This window comes from Rhinolophus ferrumequinum, chromosome 17 (genome assembly GCF_004115265.2).
Source record: "Rhinolophus ferrumequinum isolate MPI-CBG mRhiFer1 chromosome 17, mRhiFer1_v1.p, whole genome shotgun sequence".
NCBI lineage: Eukaryota > Metazoa > Chordata > Mammalia > Chiroptera > Rhinolophidae > Rhinolophus > Rhinolophus ferrumequinum.
In genome coordinates, this window is record NC_046300.1 from 51,631,573 (window position 1) to 51,648,657 (window position 17,085).

The 17,085-nt window shown below is 34.1% G+C and overlaps 1 protein-coding gene across 1 annotated transcript in view; it reads left to right on the forward strand.

The window, feature by feature from the left end:
* Window positions 1-17,085, forward strand: part of CCDC66 (coiled-coil domain containing 66) — a 43,435-nt gene that overhangs the window by 11,940 nt on the left and 14,410 nt on the right. Inside the window, 7 exon segments of the mRNA XM_033132727.1 lie at window positions 1,667-2,114; window positions 3,600-3,765; window positions 3,954-4,057; window positions 5,720-5,758; window positions 5,761-5,778; window positions 5,781-5,839; window positions 6,274-6,375. Of these exon segments, the coding sequence (XP_032988618.1) occupies window positions 1,667-2,114; window positions 3,600-3,765; window positions 3,954-4,057; window positions 5,720-5,758; window positions 5,761-5,778; window positions 5,781-5,839; window positions 6,274-6,375 (936 nt within the window).

A 17,085-nucleotide genomic window follows, 5' to 3' on the forward strand; every position in this document is an offset into this window, starting at 1 on the left:
CTAGGCAGATGGAACCTGAATTTAAGGGAGAGAACCATCTTGGAGACACAGGTTTGGAAGTTGTCAGCATGTGGATAACATATAGAACCACAAGAGTAAATGAAATTACCAAGTGAATTGGGGATTGTGAAGAAGAGATCTTGGCACTGTGCCCAAGGTACTCCAACTTCAAGAGGTTTGGAGAAAAGGAGGAGCCAATAAATACTGAGAAGGAAAACCGGGATTGTGGAGTCCTGGAATTGAAGTAGAGAAAGTGTTTCAAAATGGAAGGAATAATTACTGTGTCACATGCAGCTAATAGGTCCAGTTAGATGAGGATTTGAGAAGCAGTCATTGAATTTAGCAATGTAGAAACTATTGGTGACTTTGAGCAGTTTTGGTGGGGTGGTATGGGTGAAAGTTTGGTTGGAATAGAATTCTAGGAGATTAGAGGAGAAAGTGGGATCAAGTATTTTTTAAGACGGTAAAAAAGATTTTGTGAACCAGCAGAAAAGAAATAGTGATGATTCAGGAGCAAGCAAAGGATTGCTGGAGATCCTTGAGAGAGGGCTATGGGAGTATGTACTAGTAGTAGGAGGGCAGGCAGTTTGTATGGGTACAGATGCTGGTACCAATTTGGTGGTGGAAATGTAAAGTTTTTTTCTGAATGCTCTTCTAGAAGATTTTCAGTGAAATATTAATCAAGGTCTTCAGCTGAGAATGAGTATGAAAGAGAGAGTTTTGGGAAACAGGAGAAAGTTCAAATTGTTGCTAAAAGAGTGAGAGTAAATGAACTTGGGAAATGTGTGCCTGACTTCCAGTTTGCATGAAGAGCCCATTTGTTGTTCTTGGGTATGTATTTAAGATGAATTCAGATGTTGTGACTGTGTGTTTTTTCTCCTTGGATGCAGGCAGAGTAGGTGAAAAGTTAGATTTTTCCCAGGGTTGGGATTTGCCAAGGGACTGTAACATAGAGCAGAAGACTTAAGAATGGAAGACCATGATAATTTGGGTTTATGGTGGAATTTAAGATTGGTAAGGAGGGAAGCGAGGACAAGAGGACGGTGGTAGGATCAACAGATTACAGTTCCCAGCAGACTTTAAGAATTGTTGGAACTGAAATACAAGAGAAAGTTAAGCTGCAAAAAATAGGAAGTGGTGGTGGTCATTGTGCAGTGCTTGAAATTGAGCTCATGGAGGGATTGCAGTTATGGATAATTACAAGGTCAGTATAAGATATCACTAAGGAAATGAGTAACTGAGGTAGCATGGGGGAAGAATGATCTATGTGGGTATGACAACACCAATAATTAAGACAGGAGTCATGTTAGGGAGAGGGATGAAGACCCACGAGCTACTAAGTTCATCAAGGAATAAGGGCTAGTAACCTGTGAGTCTATAGATGCGTTTAAAGGAAAGAGGTAATGTGGGTATTGCAATCGTAAAAGTGGAGATGTCCCGTAACAACTAGAATAAAAGTTCTGTGTTCTTCATTATCCTGAATAAAATAATTGCCACTTGATGAAGCTTTCAAATGAAGATATGCAAAGGTTAAATGTTAGTTTCTTATGTAGATATTGGCAAAATGGAAAAGAGTTTAGAGGCCTGACTTATCACAGATTATATAAAGATAATTGTTGATTTTTCATGGGCTGTTACAAAGAATAAATTTTTGGTGTTTTAACAGATGGGAAATAAGACCAAGATTGCAAAATGTCCTTTAAGAACAAAACAAACTGGATTCATTCTAAAATCAACACAAAATACTTGTATCAGGAGTGAAAAACTTTTGCAAAAGAAGAGAATTGGTTCAGAAACTTCACTGGCAAAAGGTGAAAAGGATAGTATGACTTTTTCACCCACTAAGGATTTATGCAAGCAGTATGCAGATAAAGACTGTCTTCATATCCAGAAAGAGATTTCACCTGCAACCCCTAATATACAGAAGACTAGAAACACTGTAAACACATCTGTAGTAGCTAAACAGAAGCCTTGCAAAAAACACATCACAAGTGAAAATGTGAAGAGTAGTTTGGTATGTCTAACCCAAGACCAACTACAACAGATTTTGATGACTGTAAACCAAGGAAATAGATCTATTTCCCTGACTGAGAGTGGAAAGAAGGAGGAAACAAGTAAGATTTTTCTAAAGTTTTAATTCATATTAATTTTATGAATATAAAGTGTTTTAGAATTTCAGGTTCATTGGATTTTATGTAACTGTGCCTCTCAAATTCTATTTTAATGTGTAACAATTTTTTAAAATAATGATTCTTTTGAAGAACATTCGTATGCAAAATTACTTTTATAATTATACCATATTTTAAGGTTGATGCTCAGAATATTATTCTCATGTACCATACCCTTTAGAAATCCAGTTTCTGTGGACTCTAGGAAGGATCTTAGTACAAAACACAATTGTACTTATTTTAGAATGTAGGAGGCTTTACTTACATTAAAAGTAATTATATAAAATGTTATTTAAAAATCATTATAGTATTACTAGTGAAAATTGAGGGAAACTTACTATGAAGATTTGTCTTCAGTAGCTGAAAATGTTGATTTTCCTGATCCCCACATTTTGCTTTTCCAGACTCTCAGTCCATGCTAAGGACTGGCAGCACTACCTTTTTAACCAATAGAAAACGTAGACTTGGAAGGAGTTGTAGTGTTACATGCCTTTTGTTTCAATAGTCATAAATATGTTATGTTTTTAAAAGCCTTCGTATTTCAACTTTGAACTAAGGAATTGTGAATATGAGTAGAAATAGCATTAAAATTTTGTTAGGCAATCATGAACTAAATAAAAACAGTCACCAGGAAGAGGCCCCACAAATGGTTTGGGGGTCAGGTAGCTCCCAAGGTGCTGATGCTACTGATGCTAGAGTCATTTACCTGCTCTTGGTCGAGATTATTCTTTGTAAAATGAGGGAGCTATATTTTGTCTTTAAGGCTAGAATTCTAGCTTAGAGAACAAAACATAAAATTGCGTTAGGGATAATGAGAGAATATCAACAAAATTAAAAGCAGAATTTACCTGATCTTATGACCTGTATATTAGATATGCTTTCTCTTCACTAAGAGAACTAGCATGTTAAGTAGCAAATTAGAATCTAATTTTTGAGCCAAGCATATGAGTTCTGTATAAAATATTTGTAATAGGTATTATAGCTGGGGGGCATAGAGACAGCGGTCCATGGTAAAGTTTTTCACTGGTTCCCAACTAAATGAGAACATAGGACAAGGTAATGAGTTTTTTATAAAACTATTTGCATTTATTCTCAATAAAATTGTGATTTGTGTTTTCATTTATATTGTTTATAAAAGTGTTTATTTTTGGCAGGAGTAAATGGAGGTTTATTTTGTTGTTGCTTGTTTGTTATTTGATACAGGAATTTTTATGGCTGTGGCCATACCTCTGGGCCATCTAACCTCTAGGGGCTCAGTTTCCTTTTTTGACAAAAAGTAGTACCCACTGCAAGGATTCTTGTGAGAGGTAATTAATTAGATAATGTGAAGACGGTGTTTTTAAAACTATATAGCAGTTATGCCAACATAAGGTATCATAATAGATATATTTTAATGTCTATTCATTTAAAAGCATTTATTTTACCTCCCAGGTCAAGACAGTCTACATTTAAACAGTATTCCTAATCAGCCAAAGGACGAGAACATTATGGGACTACTTGAAAAAACTGAGGCTGTTTCATATGTCCAGGATGAAAATAAATCTGTTTTAAATAAAAACCAGGATACATCTAAGCAGTATGAGCAGAAAATTGCTATGTATGTAACTCATATCTGTTATTGTGGGGCCATCTTACGAATATGGTTTTGCTTTTCCTTGACTTTCATGTGAAATATTTACTCTGAAGATTAAGAGCTAGTTAAGAGTTTATTACTTAATATTTATGGAGTTAAGTTGTATAGAAACGTATAGTAAGGGTTCTGTTATTTTTTGTGCTTTGTCTTAGAGAGAATGTATGGAAACCAGCTGACATTTTCAGTACTCTGGGGGAAAGAGAACGTGATAAAAGTTTGTTGGAAGCAAAAAAAGCCCAGTGGAGGAAAGAGCTTGGTAAGTAATTATTACACCTTTTATTATAGTTTTGTTGGCTTATGGAATATAGAGGATGAAATATATCTTTCAGTATGATATTATCAAAAGTCTTATAATATTTGCCATCTAGAGTAGTTCTCTGCAAATGCATAAGATTTGTGGTTTCACATTCCCTTTTATCTTTTTATTTGTCACTCTGTGGTGCGCACCAAAAGCCAGAGATGATCATTAATAGTATCATTTTGGAACTCTTGGAGCTCAAACAAAGATTGCTAAACTTTTCTCATTTCCTGAGAATCCATTCTCATTTTTTTCCGTTACAGAAATCTTATGAGTTTAAAAATGGTTTTATTTAAAAATAATTGAGTTCATTTTTAAAAATAAAATGTTCTAATGAATCATCAATATGATATCAATTAGTATATTCCATACAAAAGCAAGCTTATTGCTTTTTGTCAGCCTGTAGAACATATAACAGAAAAACTTATAATTTCTATTAGGGTCTTAAAATATTGATGATAACTGAAAAACTCGTGTTACTTCTTGGACTAGACTTAGGGTCCAGAGTTTGGAAAATACATGAAGTAACAGTTGTACTGAGGAATAGCAATACTAGGAGCGCGAAGATGGGCTTCACCCTCCATTCAACTGGGAATTCCTGTGAGGCAGTCATAACCCTGATGGGACAGGTGATCTAGAAAATGAGATGAGCAGAAGAAATAGGGAATGAATTGATATTGGAAGTGAAGGTAACAGAAGAATGAAGAAATTAAAAATATGGTAGCAGTGTAAGAAGGTTTAGAGATCTGGTATGTGTTTATATCATAAGTTCAGCTTGAAATATTTTCTTTCAGTATAAATGTAGTTTATCAAAATATAATACCAAACTTCTGAAGTAAGATGGAACTACTTGGAAGTGACTGAAGTGTTTTATGCTTTAATTATTATCTCAAAAAACAGTTTATTTTCTTTTACTTGATACTATTAGAAAAGCACATCTCTGTTTGTTAAAGTTATGTTTTCATTAATTTTGGGGGGATTTAAATTTATATATCTCAATTTTTAAGAATTACTGATGATTTGAGCTTAATTTTTTTATATTGGTCTGTTAGACAAAAGATTTTCACTGGGTTTTTCACTATTCCACAGTTATGAATAAGTATGGTTGACATTTATTAAATATTTACTTTGCGCTAGGCCCTATACTGAAATAGGCACTATTACTACTCGCATTTTACAGAAGAACAACCAGGTTTAGATAGGTGAACAGCAGTTTGCCCACAGTCACATAGCTGGGAAGTGGTTGAACTTGGATTTGATCCCACAGTTCTCTGAATCCAGAGTGCTAGCTTTTAAGCCTATTAGTAAAAACTGAATGAACACTACAGGACAGTAAAACCTCAGAATAATTAGCACGGTAAAAAATGTTCTGAAAACATTGTTCTTTATTGATAATTGTAATAAAACAAACATTTTTACATCCATTTGTGCCATATTTTGGTTCTGATTAAAAGTTTTCCTTTATTCCATATCCCTTAAAATTCTCTGTTGTGAGTTAAGCTCCTCTCTAAAAAAGTTTTGATCTATGTAGAAATCTGTACTCTTTAAGAAGGTCATGATTTGTTTACGTGATTTTTTTACAGTTTTTGTACATTTTTTAAAAAAGGACATTATTTACAGATGAACAGGTTGCTTTAAAGAAGAAAGAAAAAGAAGCTTCTGAAAATGGAATAATCCTTGGAAAAATCTGAAACTGATAAAATAGTATGGGAAAAATTTCAAATTCTTGACCAATCTAAGGTAAGAGGATCAAATTTAAGCACTGATGGAATATAAGACATCTTAATTGCAGTTTTAATGTTAAGCCATGTTCATATCATAAAGCTTATTTATTTTCTAGAAACTTTCTTTTCATATGGTATTTGAAAACAATGTTATTTTGAATTTATGATCTCAACTAGTCTGTTTGCATTCTGTAAATTGTCTTACTATGTTAATAGGTGAGTGTAGAGGCCATAGGCACCTCCTTTGGACTCTTATAAAAGAACTGTGCAATTTTTTAGATGACCACAAAATTCTACCACTAACCATGTGGTATCCACTGCCAGGTTAACAAATGAAACATAAGTACGTACCAGGTGTCCCTCAGGTTGTGCTTTGGTAACCTTCAAATTTTGCTGGTGTTTAATATTAGACAAAGAGAAAAGTGCCCTTGTTTTTCTGCTTGTTTTTAGACTTCTACTAGTGTTTCCAGCATTCTGTCACAGTCTCCCAGTCAGGTAACGGTGGTCCAGGCTGATGGGGACTCACTATCTAGAGCTAGTCAGATTTTAGAGGTAAGTTCGAAGTGCCATTACTTTGAATATGGATACCCTTTAGTGCTTGATCACTATACTCATATAACCTGTTTTCCTTGAAGGTGTGAATCTAAGTACTCCTTTTTTTTTTTAAATGACCAGTTAATTTTTACTGAGTGCATTATTCTCCTTAAATTGTAAGAAGTTATTAACTATTTTTTTACACACATAATCCCTTCTTCCTAATGTACATTTACATTTTAACAAATGTATTCTGAAAATAATAACAGTAACCTGAAGGGGTGATTCTGATGGTAGACCTTTTCACTCAGTACTGTTAGATTTCTTAAGGAACCCACCAAGTTAGATTGTTTGTAGGGCTCTTTGTTGTGCTCCATATAGGGCTGACTTGTCTACATCAAACAGTTTTGTAGTCCTGATAATTTTACATTAACATAAGTAATGAAACCTGAATTGTATTTTTCCACATTCCCAAAGCACTTTGACTGACTGTTAAAAGGCAATACATTAGTTTTGAGAGAAGTCATTTTGGAAAACTCTGTATTTCTGGGTGATAATTTTTAAGTGTATAAAGTTTAGAAATTGATACTTGTAGATACTACAAAAAACTACACTAAAGCTTTGTGAAGTTGGTGAGAATCAGCTTATTTACTTTTCAACATTAGGACTGAAGAATTTTTAATATTAAAAATACTATTTTCAGTTATCAAAAATCAGGTTGAAATGTTAGTATATCATTTGTTATTGCTTAATTTGCATGGTTTTTTAGGTCATTTATTACCTGGGAGTAACCTGTACCATATGGTCATTAATAAAAATAAAGAATTAACCATTTGAGGCGACTTTATTTCCAAATAAATAACCATTTGTGTGTGTGTGTGTGTGTGTGTGTGTGTATTTCTTTTTTTTAACGAAAGCATCTGTCCTTTTTTTATAATCAAAAAAACACCCTATGAATTTATTTATATTTTGGAGTCAGAGATGGGAGTTGGTGATGAGAGAAGGACCTGAAGGGAAAACATACTAAATCCAGGGCTGGATAACCAAGAATTAAAGAGTATGATTATTTACTCATTCTTTTACTATTTAAATGCAGTTTTTATGTATTTGTGTATGAATGTGGTAAGATACTGGAAAGATGCTATTGAGGGAAAAATGAATTAACTGTATAAAACAAAAAATTAAAAAAAAAAAAAATCCTTCTTAAATACCAGAAAGCAGTTGGTTTCAGAAATCTCAGCCATAGCCAGGACAATTTATACTATTTGAATATTAACCTCTTTATGTAATTGAGAGGAGAAATTTGGTTACAGGCAGGGTCTCCAAGGCCAATTTTGTTAAAACATGAGGTAATGCCTATAAAGTGCTTAGAACAGTGGCTGACATATAACAAGTGCTTATTTATTCAAGGGTCTTAAGCTTTGTAAACTAGAAACTCAACCAGGCAAAAACCCAAAGTGTTCTGAAGAAGAAAGTAAAGAGTTCTTACAGTAAAAGTACATTCTAGAGAATAATCAGTTCTGCATTCTTAACCCTAGGATCAGTCCAGGACACTTACCAGTAAGATGTCAGGCAGTTGAATAGTATGGAGGATGGGTGCCAGGAGGTCTGATCAGATCTGGTGTTCTGGATAGTAGATGTAGGTGGTCTGTGTGCAAGAGTCCATGAAGGGGTAATCAAGAATAGAATTGTTTCCTCATGCCTTAACCTACTTGATTTTAGTAATTTACCAGTTTGACTATAGTGACTCCATTTTATTTCTTCACTCTATTCCTCAAAGGTTTGCTGTAGTTACAGTTTACAAAGCAGATTGGTCAGTGGTCTCAACAGGTTCCTTTCCTCTCTCACCTGATTTTCAATCTCACTCTCCCTCCCCCAGTTGAATGGCCCTGTATTCTCATCTCTGTATTGTTCAGACGAAATATTCTTTTACACCATGCAGCTTAAAACTCCTTTTGTGTTTCTAAGAATTTTATTTACAGCCTTAGCCTTTTTGAGAATACCTCACTTTCATGAAAACTTGGCTTACTGTAATGACTGCCCCTCTCTGGAAAGACTCTTAAGGGAATGTGTTAATGTACTTTCTAACATGGAGTAGAAAGTGAGGCTGTCATTCTGCTAGCTTCCCATTGCTACCACCAACCTAGTTCTGCAGTTGTCCAGACAAAAATTCCACCTAATTTCTTTTTTTCCACCTTTCCTTATTGTGACACAATGTATAGTAACATAAAATTTATCATTTTAATCATTTTTAATGATTAAAGTTCTGTGGCATTTACTACATTTACATTGTCACGCAACCATCATCACTGTCCATCTTGTTTTCATCATCCCAAACTGAAACTGTACCCTTTAAACAATAACTCCCCATTTCTCACTCCCCCCAGCCCCTGGCAATTAGTATTCTATTTTTGTCTCTGTGAATTTGACTACCGTGTTTCCCCGAAAATAAGACCTAGCCGGACAATCAGCTCTACTGCGTCTTTTGGAGCAAAAATTAGACCGGGTCTTATATTAATTTTTGCTCCAAAAGACGCAGTAGAGCTGATTGTCCGGCTAGGTCTTATTTTTGAGGAAACACTGTATTCTAGTACTTAGAATCATACAATATTTGTCCTTTTGTGTCTCACATATTCATTTAGAATGTTTTCAGGGTTCATCTAAGTTGTAGCAATTATCATAATGTTTATTCCTTTTGAAGGCTGAATGATACTCCATTGTATGTGTAATACTACATTTTGTTCATCCATCCATCCGTCCATCCAAATGTTGATGGACATTTGAGTTGATAACCACTTTTTGGCTATTAGGAATAATGCTGCTATGAACATGGGTGTACAAATAATCTCTGCTTTCATTTCTGGGTATATACCCATAAGTGGAATTGCTGGATCACAAGATAATTTGTTTAATGTTTTATGTTAAAATTTTACCGGTTTTAATTTGGTGATTTTATATTACTGTTTTCCACAGTTGCCACATTGTATAGTCCCGTCAGCAAAGCACAAGGTTCTAATTTCTTAACATCCTCACCAACACTTTTTATTTTTTTGATAATTGCCCTACTAGTGGGTTCGAAGTGGTATCTCATTGTAGTTTTGATTTGCCTTTCCTGATGATTAATGATATAGAGCATTTTTTCATGTGTTTATTGGCCATCTCTGTCATCTTCGGAAAAATATCTATAAATCCTTTGCTTATTGAATTGTTGAGTTATAGGAATTCTTTATATATTCTGGCTATTAATCTCTTAGCAGATACATATTTGCAAGTATTTTTTTCCTCTCCTGTGGGTTGACTTTTCACTCACTTAATAGTGTTCTTGGATGCACAAAAGTTTTTAATTTTGATTGAAGTCCATTTTATCTTTTTCTTGTGCTGCCTTAAAATTACTATAAGATCCAGTATTGTATTATGTCATATCGTATCATATCGTATCATGTATCATATCATATCGTATTATATCATATCATATATACGTAAGACCCGGAGACCGGGGTCTTATATTACTGTGTTTCTCGGAAAATAAGACCTAGCCGACCATCAGCTCTAATACATTGTTTGGAGCAAAAATTAATATAACACCTGGTATTATATTATATGAACCCAGTCTTATATAAGACCCGGTCTTATATTAATTTTTGCTCCAAAAGATGCATTAGAGCTAATGGTCCTGATAGGTCTTATTTTCGGGGAAACACTGTATATAGTGTAAGATAAAGATCCAGCTTCATTCCTTGCATGTGGATGTCCAGTTTTCCCAGCCCCATTTGTGGAAAAGACTGTCCTTTCCCCACTGAATAGTCTTGACACCTTTGTCAAAAATCTTTTGACTATATATGAGGGTTATTTCTGGGCTCTATTCTATTCCATTGTTCTGTACATCTCTCTTTATGCCACTGGCTCACTGTTTTGATTATCATACCTTTGTAGTAAGTTTTGAAATCAGAAAGTGTGAGTCATCCAGTTTTGTTCTTTTTCGATATTGTTTTAGCTATTAAGGGTCCCTTGAGATTCTATATGAAGTTTAAGATGGATTTTTCTATTTCTGCAAAAAACTTCGAGATTTTCATAGGGGGTGCATTGAAAATACAGATCTCTTTAGGTAATCCTGATAATACTAAGTTTTCTAGTCCATGAACACAAAATATCTTTCGATTTACTTATGTCTTCTTTAATTTCCTCCAGCAATGATTTGTAGTTTTCAAGGTATAAATCTTTTGCCTGTTTATTCCTAAGTATTTTATTTTTGATACTATAATACATGGAATTGTTTTCTTAATTTCCTTTTCCCAGATACATTATCTTTCTGTAGTGGTTTTGTATCCTGCAACTTTGCTGAATTTGTTTATTTTAACAGGGTGTGTGTGATTTTGAGAGAGTGGTCATTGTGCAGTACGTGAGTCCTTTGGTACTAGATTGTTTTCTTAGTGAGTAGCTGCACAAACACTGATCTGCATTAATGCCCAAGACATTCATATATGCGTAATCATAACTGGATCATGTCTATGTATTTTTTCCTTTTTTGACTTTTCAACTTTATGACTAAAATATTACATAATTCTAACATGCAAAAGGATATAAAGGACAATTTAAAACACATCTTTACCCATGTCATATGGCAGGAGAGCCCATTATAGCATATAGTTCCGAGTTCAGCAAGAATTTTTGTGGATTTATCATAATGGGACAAGATGTTTAAAAAATAGCTGGTCACCCAACACAGTAGAATAAAAATAGAATACCTGGAACTTTTATATTCCTGATTCAGGTTACTTTAGAATCCTGGGAATAGTGAGTGTGGATTATGAGGCCCTACCCACAGTATAACTGGGATGTGACTGATCTTGTAACCTAGTCTCATTCCACTAATGGCCTTATTGCAGAAGAAACTAATAATAACGCCTGATCAGAGCCAGTCCTGGCCAAAGTTTCCCTTTGGCTCTCAATACTGGGCAGTCTCAGACTCGGGGGAAACCCTATCTCAGTCCTCCAAAATTGAACTCTGTGGAAAGAATCCTTCTATATTGAAAACTGGGTAGGTCTCTTGCCTTACCAGAAAGATTTAATAGTTAAATAGAATAAGGAAATGGAAGTGTTTGAAGGCCTCTTAGGATCCACGAAGTATAGTAGGCACTTCACATACCTGTGCATCTGGTTTGGAATAAGAGGCAGAATTTAGTAATATCTAATCAGGTGGAAGAGAGCACCAAGGGTAAAGTGTGCATAACTAACTACCTATATAACATTAGACTTAATTAAATCTGTTTAAAGAGTGGTAAACAGAAAACAAAAAAATGGAGATTGAAAGTATTCAGCACTAGAAAGGGTGCTAAGAATACCTGCTAAGCATTCAGGAAAATCTCTCATAAGAAGTATGTCCTTATTTGTGAAACAGGAAATTTTTAAAGAAAACATTGACTTTGTTTTTATTTATTCCTGTCTTATTCCCCTTGAAGTTGTTCGGGAAATCCATATACAAGCCTAGGCCCAAGATAAGAAAGTAGAACAAAACTAAGAATACTGTAGCAGGAAAGAAAAACAATTTGGTAATGAAATAAATTGAAATCACAGCGAGGAAGAGAAAGAAATCACTGTGGGGGACCCTCCCTGAATATAGGAAGAATTTTAAAAAGAGATAAAAAGTCTGACATAATAGATACTACAAACAGTTATAAAGATACAACCTTGAGTGATAGATTTTCCCAATGAAGAAAACAGAGCAAATAGGTAAGACGTACTAGTAACGGTATCAGGGGAAAGAACTTTCTAGACCAGAAAAAAAGTTAAGTTAAATGAATTAAAAGAGGCTGATTTGAAAATATACCCTAGTAAGTGTTCATATCTCAAGAACAAGTATAAACTTCTTTAAGCATTTAAACATAAGAAGAAGGCAAGGAACAAAAATTAAGTTAACCTTAGATTTCTCCTCTATAGATAACAGAGCAATATTTATAAAAGTTTAATAGATAAAGACTGGGACTAAAAAATTTAAATCCTAAACAACATATTCACATGTAAAGGGAACATAAATATAGATCTGCAAGAATTTATAAAATATTCTTCCCAAGGGTCTTTCTCTGATATTTTTTTTTTGTTGAAAGAAGTTTTAAAGATTATTTCTGGGTCAGAAAAGTGAATCAAATGAAAACACAGAGAATGAGGTTGGATGGTGCAGGAGGGAGGAAGAAAAAAATGAAACAATTAAGGAATTTATGGTTGAAAAAAGGAATATGTAGCTGACACAATGTCTCCACAGCTTCACAAAACAAAAAAGGTGAGTTGCTGAGCAATACATACAATACAACCATATCTGTGTTTAAAAAAAAAAAACTTAAAAGATTTAGCATACTGAATAAATGAAAACAAAGCAGATTCTTGGCATTGTCTAAATCTGTGAAGTCGTGGAAGCAAGACTGTTTCATTTTTTTAGGATTTTGTTTTCTCAGGACATTGTGCAACGTGTTGAAGTTTGATCTTTCTGTAAGAGTTAATTATGATTTCTAAAATCAGATAAAGGGTTTAAGAATTTAGAAACATAGGTAACCATTAGTATAATTTTAAACAGAAAACTAAATAGTAACAGCAAGAAAACAAAAATCAACTCTGAAAGTTAAAAAATATTTTGTTACAAAGTAGAGGTGTGAGAACCCCAAAGACTTGCTGCTTAAAAGATACACCTGAAATAAAATTACACATTGTTTAAAATAGGGTTATGTAAACCAATCAAAATTAAAAAAAAAAATCAATGATAGTATTTTGGAAACATTACTTCAGGGAGAAAGCTGTTGACAACAGTAATTTATTTTGATAAAAAGCAGAGTAGTTAATAAAGAGATGGTGATTCCTGTGATGCATTTGCCAAAAATAAGTAGGAGAAATTGAAGCACATTTTTACCAGGATATTGAGGATTTGGCCAATATAATCAAAGTATCAGTAAATTTATTTTCTACGTGCACACAGTTCAGATTTTCAAATGTCAATAGAGCACTTACAAAATATGCTATAATGTTATAAGGAAGACAACCAAAAATAAAGGTCAAGCCGAAAATATTTAAGCAAATAAGCTTTACAAACTTAGAAATGCTTAAGATCCCATGATCTCAAGGTTCTGCACTCTGATATAAACTGCTGGTTAAGATCAGTCCCTAAAATACTGAAAAAACTTAGGGAACAGATACCTTTGGTCAGTTGGGTTGGGTGGTGGCCTGGGGTAGAAGTTAAGCCAGCATCTCTGGGAGAATAAAATAGGAGATGAATTGGATCCTTGCTTACTAACTCCACCCTACGCACAGCCCCTCCCTTCCTTAAAACAAACAGTGCCTCACTCTACATTTACTATAACTCAACCTCTGTTCTAGATGCCTTCTAGAATAAAATCCTCGGCTGTCTGCTTAAATCTTAATTCTTGGGAGGAACTGGGAAAATCAGGTGAAGATTATTTGTCCCGCTCTGCTCCAAACTCACCTGGCTGGTGATTTACAATTACAATCTAGGGAGTGTTTCCAAAAAGAAACTCTGACCTAAGGAGTTGTTTTGAAGGGTGGAGAGTGATTGTAGTTTAATACCTAAACTTTACAGTCTAGGGCTAGTCTGCTCTCCATCCATACCCACTGAGTTTATTGGCTGTTCATTGCTGGACAAGTTTGGTTGCTAATGCCAGGAAAAAAAACAAACTCACGCAAATAACAAAACACTGGAGGAAGACAAACTATTTAAAGGAAAAAATACATAGTGGATATCATTCCATCAAAAGCAAAAATATCAGGACTGATGAATCAATAAATTTAGTCTAATGAACAAAATAAAAGTAGCAAGAGAAAGCATTAGCAATGAGAACAGGAAATAAAACCAAGCAGAAAGTTTTGGTGTGAAACATACAATAGTTAAAGTAAAAAATACAGTAAATGAGAAATAGCAGAAATTATATAGCTACAGAGTAAATAAATAACTGGAAAATTATATTTAAAAAACATGTTAAAAGGAAAAAAGGACAAGTAGAGAAAAAAAATTTAAGGCACTATAAGAATAAAAAAAAATGCTGACATTAGATTAATAGGCAGCTCAAACAAGAGGGGGAAAACGGAGAAAGGAAGTATTTGAAAAGTAACTGAGATCAGTTTCCCAGAATGAAAAAAAGACTGACTCAGATTTAAACGGCCATAGAGCACCAAAAATAATAAGGAAAATCCTTCCTCCAATACTAAACTGAAATTTAAGAATATGAAAGAAAAATTCTAAAAGCCTGCAGTAAGAAAGCAGACTATATCTATAAAAGAAAAAGTTGATAAATCCACTTAATCAAAAGTTCCGCTCTTTGAAGGTTACTGTCACATTATAAAATTACTTATCTGTTAAAGGAATGACCTATTTGATAAAGAAATTGTATCCAGAATATATCTTTAAAAAAAACCCACCCAAATTATAAGAAAACAACTCAATTTTTAAAAATAAGCAAAAGACTGAACAGACATGGCTCCAAAGAGGATAGATGGCCAATACGTACATGAAAACCAGGATTTTTAGCCATGTACATACCTCTATAGTCACTCTGGTTCCAGAGGATTTTAAAGTAATTTTCAAGTTCGGAGTACCCCTCCGTCTCCCCAAAAAGTGGTTACAGCTCTTTCTCTTCCTCTTGGAAGATCCTGTTTCTGTCTAACCCAGTGTCCTGGGACCACCCACCACCACATGAATGCTTTTTCTGCCTGGTGAGTGGACAAGATAGGTAGGCGGGCACTATTGAGAATGGGGAGGTGCTTGGTGTAGGGACTGGCAAGCAGGGCTGTCCCGGGCATGGCGAAGTCACCAGTTTTCTCCTTTCCCAAAGCTGTGTTTTAAGGCTGCATTAAGGGGAGAATTAAATGAAACAGAACCAGGCATCTGGAGTGGACCATTTGAAAAGCCCTCTCTCTACTTTTAGTTCTGAGTTAACAGCTGACATTCAGACAGCATTTGTGTTAGGATTAAGACTTTTCCTAATGTAGAGTAAGTTGATGGTAGCCAAAGAATTACATTAGGACCCTAATCAGGATCTATTTGTGGGGAATGGTGTAGTGAGTACCTATGAAATAAGTTTTTGCTTAAGGCTGTCACTTTGAGAATGGCTCAAATGGATGTTTAGAAAAGGAGTTTTTATGGAGGGGAAGGAAAGTCTCAGGTCAATAATATGAGGGAGATAAATTGAAAAAATCTGAGTGAGCCTGGGGAAAGAGTTCTTTTCTTAATGGTAGGAGGAATTAAGGGAAGGGAGCTGCTAGACCATGGCCAAAATGGATTTGTTACAGTGTGTCTTGCTTTATACACATATCTGCCTTACTCAGCTTAAACTAAATGAGCTCAGTAACCAAAAAAGATTCCATTCTACCTACCACCTCTCTCCCCACCCCCGCAAATACTTAAACTTTCGTTCTTCTAACTTAATGCACATTGGGGAAACTTGTGACAAAGAAAATAAGGATAAAGGGTTCTCTTGTCAAAGTGAAATGAATTATTCAGGTGGCAAGCAAATGAGTGATTATAGCACATCCTTGAGTGAGAAATTGAAGATTGAATTGAGAGAACATTATTACATTTCTCATAGGGTTGTAAATACAATACATGTATATAAAACATTTTGTGAGGGATTTTAGGAATTTTCTAGGGTAATTTTGACTTGTGCTGAATAATTTGCAACTCCTCTAAAATTTGAAACCAGATCTGGTTATATCAGACTTAAGAAACAGATTACAGAATTTTAAGATGATAGAGTGTCCATTGTTGAGAATTTCTTGCAAGGAGTTTTTTGTTTTGTTTTCCATTTTAACTTCTAAAATAACATTTCTAGAGATAGAAGAAATGTTAAATCACTTCCCTGAAGATAATGCTCCTTTTGAAGTGGTTCTTTTAGGCTTAAATAAGTACGATGTTTTTTTTATCTGTTTAAAATATGTAGAAGTACCTGAGATATTAAGGTTTTTCCCTTTCGTATAAATATTTCCTTTGATCAAAGCAGTCCGTTGTAAACTATGAGCTTTGCTATTGTTTCGAGGGCAGAAAGTAACATTTTGAGGGATATTGCCATTGTATTCTGTAAAACTATTTTTTAAATTATGTCTTGCAATTATTTCACATAACAAAATGCTTGTTGCTTAGCTTGTTGAGTAGAATACCTTCCTTTTTGTTAGAGCATACTAAACTCTCATAAGTTAAAGCAACAGCAAATTGTTATGATACTGTTTTATTATTTTTTTTCCTTAAAATTCAAGGACTTAATCTGAACACACTTTTCTTATTGATAACGTCATAGGTTGTTGTAGGGCTGTAGCAGCAGGAAAGGAAAGAAGAAGGGTATCCTAGAAAGAGACATGTTCAATAGAGAGTCTCTGGTCCCTTATATCCTCCTGTCTCTAGGCCCAAAGGCAGTATCTTTTGTATTCTGAAGCCAAATATAAACAATATTCTTTATTTTAAATTATCAGTGTAACTCCTTTCAAAGTCTAAATGAAACTATATGAAGATAGAATTTTAAAGACCTTATAATTGTTTTAGGGAAGAATTTTTCCATTTTTCATTAGAAAATTTTCTTTCCTTACGCTTAATTCTATCCTTCTAATTATATCCTTTTAGGATATGTTACAAATATGACTATGAAAATCAGAATATATCTGCTTAATTCTTGTATAGTCGAATTTTTGTTTAAAATGATTGTTCCTCTTAGAGATAAGTGACTTACCGCATTAAATCTG